The sequence below is a fragment of the Humulus lupulus genome, chromosome 6, assembly GCF_963169125.1.
Source record: "Humulus lupulus chromosome 6, drHumLupu1.1, whole genome shotgun sequence".
Classification (NCBI taxonomy): Eukaryota; Viridiplantae; Streptophyta; class Magnoliopsida; order Rosales; family Cannabaceae; genus Humulus; species Humulus lupulus.
In genome coordinates this window covers 57,875,865-57,882,633 of record NC_084798.1, presented here as the reverse complement: position 1 = coordinate 57,882,633, position 6,769 = coordinate 57,875,865, and the positions used below count along the sequence as shown (strand labels likewise).

At 35.0% G+C, this 6,769-nt stretch overlaps 1 protein-coding gene across 1 annotated transcript; it reads left to right on the top strand.

The window, feature by feature from the left end:
• The first annotated feature begins 2,832 nt into the window (after positions 1 to 2,832).
• On the top strand, positions 2,833 to 3,984 carry LOC133785130 (uncharacterized). Its single transcript, XM_062224385.1, has one exon. The coding sequence runs from the start codon at positions 2,833 to 2,835 to the stop codon at positions 3,982 to 3,984; it is 1,152 nt and encodes a 383-aa protein (XP_062080369.1).
• Positions 3,985 to 6,769: the final 2,785 nt, after the last annotated feature.

The window sequence follows — 6,769 nt, the reverse complement described above, 5'->3', positions numbered from 1 at the left end:
ATTTTAATTAAATTCCAAACTTTTTGTTAATTCTTTGTAAGTTGAGAATAATAAATGAAATTGTCACATATTTTATTTTTTAAGCTAAATAAAATAATGTTTTGAGAAATTTAATCAAACCTAGAAATTTTAAGAAAAATAAACCATGTTAAAACGATAAAAGTAAGACATGTAGAATTATCGTTTTTAAAACGTCACAATTACGCAATGTTCCCACGCACTACAAGAAACCAGTTCTTTGCCGGCGCAATTCGGAATTGCACCGGCAAAAATCACTTTCACCGGCGCAATTCGTGAATTGCGCCGGCAAAGATCAAACCCTTTGCCGGCGCAATTTCACGCCGGTAAAGGTGACTTTTCTCGGCGCAATTCGGGGTTGCGCCGGCAAAAGTAATGCCAGATTTTCAAAATAAAACATACAAACTTTTGCCGGCGCATTTCACCTAACGCGCCGGCAAAAGTCAACGTGTTTTTTAAATTTTCACACGTTTGAAATAAGGTAGGTGGGCATACTTTTGCCGGCGCGTTTAGTTGCGCCGGCAAAAGTGCAAAAACGCGCCGGCAAAAGTCGAGATAATTAGAACGACGTCGTTTTATTTTAGGGTTTACTTAAACACTTTTGCCGGCGCAGTTTTAGACTTTTTCCGGCGCAACGAAACGCGCCGGCAAAAGTTATAACGATATACCTAGCCGCCCGAACCTCCTTCTTCCCCATTTCAGTTTTACAGTTTCGAAACAAAGCTTCTCTCTCTCTCTCTCCTCTGTGATAATCTCTCCGACCACCGTGAGCCATAATCCCACCGTGGCTTCTCTCTCAAGGTTAGTGAAGCTTATCTCTCATGGTTAGTATTCGGTATTTTTAACATTTTTGGATTTTTTTCTCTATATTTTGTTTTGTAATTGTATTTTTTTTTGTTATTCTCTCCCTAATATAAACAGGTGTGTAGCTCCTCTCGGTAAAATAAGACTAAAAATGTTAGTTTATATATATATTTTTATATATATATATTTCGGTTTATATATATATTTATTTCGTTATATATATTTATATATGTTTTTATATCCGAGTATATGTATATATTTATATATCTGAATATATATATTTATATATATGCATATGATATATGTTTATGTATATGTGTAAATGTGTTTATATATATGTTTATGTATATGTGTAAATGTGTGTGTGTATATGTTTATTTAATGTTAAATTTTTTTAGAAAATTGATTAATATAAATGTATGTGTGTGATATTTGGTATTATAGTTATATTTTTCTTTTAAAAAAATAAATAAATATGTGTAGTTTTATAAAAATGAGATTAATAATGAAAAATAAAATACGATTTTAGTATTTATTAAAAAAATTTGATTGGAGTATGTATATTTTTTAATTTTAATGCTTAATATGTATATTAAAAAATAGATTAGATTATGTATATTAAAAAAATATATATTATATTTTTTATATTAAATATTATTTGTTTATAAATATTTATTAAATAAATTTTTTTGATGTTACTGATATAAAATGATATAAAAAGATTTGATATATGTTATTAATCTTGGTTTATGTTGTGCATGTTATGAGAATGTTTTGTATATTGCTCTGGGAATATTCTGGTTATATATATGTTTAATTTGTAGGTTTTTCAATTTTTGGGATAGTTTGAAATATAGTCGTTATGCTGCCCAAATTTTGTTGGAGATAGTAAAATTAATAAAATTTTAATAATTAATTAAATAAAAATTTAAGTATAATTAAAAATTCATCAGAAAAATAATTTTTAACTATAATTTAAATAAAATAAAATTACCAATCATAAAATTTTAGTGACCCTCATCTCACGTATCAGGAACCTATGATCAAGGATGGCATCAAGATAGCCCAAAACGACCATGAGGAGGTGAAGATACAAGCAGCGAATTGGAGCACTGCTGTAATATGTATGGTGTTGGGGGCTAACCCTCCAATGGTGGTGTTTGAGGGTTATATAAAGCGTATTTGGGGTCATCTTGGGATTTCCCAGATAGCTCGTATGACCATGGGTTTAACAATGGTGAAATTTAATGATGAAGCGACTAGAGATCTGGTTTTAGAGAATGGTGTTCTTCAGTTTGATAGGAAGCCGGTTATAGTTAGACCGTGGTCTTTGGATCTTGATGCGATTAAGCTAGTTCGTTCTGTTCCATTGTGGATTCGTCTCCATGATCTTGGGCTTCAATATTGGGGGAATAAATGCCTTAGTGCCTTGGTTAGCACTATTGGAAAACCTATAATGGTGGATCAATATACAAGGGATCGTACTAGGATTTAGTTTGCCCGAATTCTGGTTGAAATGGATATTACGGATAACCCTCCGAGAGTGATTCAGTTTCTAAATGAAAAAGGTCAGTTGGTGGAACAGGGGATAGATTACGAGTGGCTTCCAGTGAAATGCAGAACGTGTATGGGTTTTGGCCATATCATGGCAGACTGTAGAAAAGGGGAAACTGAGAAGAGGCAGAGGATGGCTGAGAGGAATGATCCTGTGGCTAAACCAGAGGTAAAAACTTCAAATCCTCCTATTGCTCCTGGAACCTCAAAGGTAATGCACTCTGATACTAGGAAAAAAGATATTGCTATGTTGAATAACAATGATTGGCAGAAACCTCGAAAAACTTCTGGTGTTAAACTGAAGGAACAGGTTGTAGCTCTCTCATCTTCTAAGGACCTGGATGCTGGGCAGAGTTCAAAGAATGGTTTCTGTGTTCTGTAGGATAAGGACGGTACTGAGGAAGAGAAGGTTGATTGCAGAGAAATAAGGGGTCCTGACCTGTCTGCTGTTTAGCTATGGACTGTTGTAGTATAGGAAGTTGGAATGTTAGGGGGTTGAATAAAAAAGGAAAGCAAGAAGTTGTGCTGGAATTTTGCAATGTGAATAAAATTGGAATTGGAGGGTTGTTAGAAACTAAGCTAAAAGGGAATAAAGTTCAGGAGTTGATGGACAATAAATTTACCAATTGGGAGTTTCATACCAGTCCTATTGTTGAAGGTAGGCTGCTAATCAAATGGAGGAAAAGTTTTGTTAAGGTTGTGGTTATTTCTGAATCGACTCAACATGTTCACTGTATGGTTAAAATGGCTGGACAAGCTGATACTTTCAGTCTCACTTTTGTTTATGGCCTAAATTCCATTGAGGACAGGAAGGTATTGTGGTCTAATTTGGGGCATCTCAGTTTTCCAGTGCCTCCTTGGTTAATCCTTGGGGATTTTAACTCAGTATTTTTTAGTGATGACAGAAGTGGAGGGAATCCTATTTCACCAGCTGAGTTGTTTGATTCTAATATGTGGTTCGACCAATCTAATGTTGTAGCTCTGAAAAGAAGTGGCTCGAATTTCACTTGGACCAATAACCAAGTTGGTTCTAGTCGCATATATTCCAAGATTGATCATGCCTTTGTTAATGAGGATTGGCATGATTCCTTTCCTAACACAGTAGCTCGATTTAGTTGGGAAACAACATCTGATCACTGTTCTTGTGTAATCTCAGCTTCAGCTACAGAGACTATTGGGATCAAACCTTTTAGGTTTTTCAACTTTTGGGCTGAACATCATGATTTTAAACTCACTGTGGAGCAGAGTTGGAAGAGGCCTGTTTCGTCTCAAGGTCTTAAAGGAATTCACATAAAGCTTATGAGAGTCAAACATTGCCTCAAGAAGTTCAACCATGAAGTGATTGGTGATATTGGGAAAAGATTTCAGGATGCGAAAACTAGCTTAAGTGAGGCTAAACTTCAAGCTCAAGCTCATCCTGATGACACTAACTTTCAGGAGCTGGAATCAGTTGCAGGTACTCATTATGATATGCAAGAGAAAATGTATCATAAATTTCTTAGTCAGAGAAGTAAAATCACATGGCTGAAAAAAGGAGACTCTAACACTTCTTATTTCCATGCATTTTTAAAGAGAGAAGAATGGATAACAGAATTGTCTCGTTTATGACAGAACATGGAGTAGTTGTTGATAAATTTGCTGATGTGGTGGAGCATTTTCTTAACCATTTTCGAAGCTTCATGGGCAGCAACAGTACAGTCACGTCCAGACTGAACTTGAGGTGTTTGGAGCAAGGTACCAAGCTTTCTTTAGACCAGCAAGTAGGTCTGCTGAAGCCGTTTTCTGCTATGGAGATAAAGAAAGCAATGTTCAGTATCCCTGATACTAAATCCCCAGGACCTGATGGATTTGGGTCGGGTTTCTTCAAGAGTATGTGGCCTGTTATTGGGAAAGACGTCTGTGCTGCTGTGGTCAATTTTTTTGAGATTGGTTTCATGCCTTCAGAGTTTCATAACACCACGATCTCTCTTATTCCTAAAATTGAGAATCCGACCAGAGCTTTAGATTATAGGCCGATTGCCTGCTGCTCAACGATTTACAAATGCATATCGAAGCTTTTGTGTTCGAGACTTGCTTCAGTTTTTCCTAGTCTGATTCATCAGAATCAAGGAGCATTTGTCCAAGGAAGATCCATTGCTCATAATGTGATGATTCTTCAAGATATCTTGAAGAATTATAGGAGGAAAAACACATCTCCTCGCTGTGCTATTAAAATAGACATCAGTAAGGCTTATGACACTGTGGACTGGAAGTTTGTGGAAGATTTTCTTAATGCCTTAAACTTCCCTACTAGATTCATTCAGCTGATCATGATTTGTATCAAGAGTTCCTCTTACTCTCTCCTAATGAATGGCAGATTTCAAGGTGGCTTTCTAGGTGCTAAGGGTCTTCGTCAAGGAGATCCCTTATCCCCATTGATTTTTGTTCTGATAATGGAATATCTGACGAGATGTTTTCAACATGCTGCTATAGGGTCAAAATTCAGATATCATCCTCTCTGCAAAAGCTTAAAGTTGATAAACTTATGTTTTGCGGATGATTTGATTATTCTTAGTAAGGGTTCTATTCAGTCCCTTAAAGTGATTAAAGAGGTCCTTGATGGGTTTAGCTCTTCAACTGGGCTGTGTATCAGTGTTAGTAAGTCTCAAATCTTTTTTGGAGGGGTTGACTCTAGGGAGAAAAGGGAGATTCTTAAGGACATAGGGTTGGCTGAAGGTTGTTTCCCTTTAAAGTATCTAGGGGTTCCTCTAAGGCCAACTAAATGGAAAGCTGAAGATTGTGGCATTATCATAAAAAAAATCAGATTGAGGCTTAATACTTGGGGCAGTAGGCATTTATCCTTAGCTGGCAGAATCCAATTAATTCACTCAATTTTGCTTGGTCTTCGCAATTATTGGATGAGCGTTTTTGTCCTTCCTCAAAGTGTTTCTAAAGAAGTTGAGAAACTTTGTAGAGGGTTTCTTTGGGGTCTGAACGGTAGCAGAAGCAGATTACATGTAGCTTCTTGGGAGAAAGTGTGTCTTCCTAAGCCGTATGGTGGTCTCGGGTTTAAAGAAGGGTCCAAATGGAATCAAGCTATTCTAGCTAAATATATATGGGCTATTACTGAGAAAAGGGACCTTCTCTGGGTTAAATGGGTGAACAATATCTATCTCAAGGGGGTTCCCTTTTGGTCCTATGACTTAAAAGCGGACACAAGCTGGTACTGGCGCAAGCTTTGTAGATTGAGGTCTAAATTTTCTTTTGTTGAGATAAGGAAGGCTGGTAGCTCTGGTAAATTCTGTTCTACTGTTTTGTATAACAGTTTCCTTCCTCAATCTCAAGTTAGCTACCATAGGGCCATTTGGAGCAGCCTCAACTTACCTAAGCATCGATTTATGCTTTGGCAAGTGGTCAATGCCCAGCTGCTTACAAAAGACAATATGGACAGATTTCACATTGTTTTAGACTCTTTACTCTGCCCTGTTTGTAATGAATATCCTGAATCCCATCATCATTTTTTTTTTGAATGTTGCTTGTCCCGAAGAGTGGTGGAGCTTGTATTTAGATGGTTGGGTTTCAGGGGCTGGTCGGTGGAGTTTGTTGGCTGGTTACAGTGGCTGTCTCTGAAGGCGTCTGGTTTTTTGAGGCGGGTGAGCATAGCAGTTCTGGCAGCTTTGTGTTATTGCATTTGGCTGAACATAAACAGATGCATCTTTGAGGGATGCTCTAAATCAGATTTTTTGATTGCTTTAGATGTTAAGACAATAGTTTCTTACAGGTTGTATAGTGTTAACAAGAGGAAATTGACTAGAGTAGATAGAGATCTAATACACAGATTAACATGTAATTAATTTCTGCTATTGTTCTTGAGGAGCCTCAGTAGCTTCTTTTGTAGCTGTGTTGTGAATTGAGGGTGTATTTGGCTGGTTGATTAATGAAGTTTTCCTTCTTGATAAAAAAAAAAAAAAATTACCAATCATAATAATTAATAATTAATTTTAACATTAATATTAGATGTTTTGTAATTGAAAAAGTTAAAAATATAAATGATTTAATAAAATATAAATATAATAAAATTATTATTGATTAAGTAAATAATCCAATACAAATTGAAGAATTTAATAAAAAATTACAAAATGAAGATTAATGTATAATTAAATTAATTTTAAATTAAAAGTAATAAATAAGTAAATGTTAAAGTAGACTAGTCAACGGACACGTGGCAGTACATGATTGATCTACATTGTTATTATTATTAAAATAATTTTTAATTTATTTTTTAATTTAACAAAAAAGTAAAATTTACATTTTTTTAAAAAAAAATTCAAAATTTTTGTCAACTTAAGATTAAGTATGAAAAATACATATTTTTTTTAATTTAATTTTATATTGTTAATATCATCAAATTTTT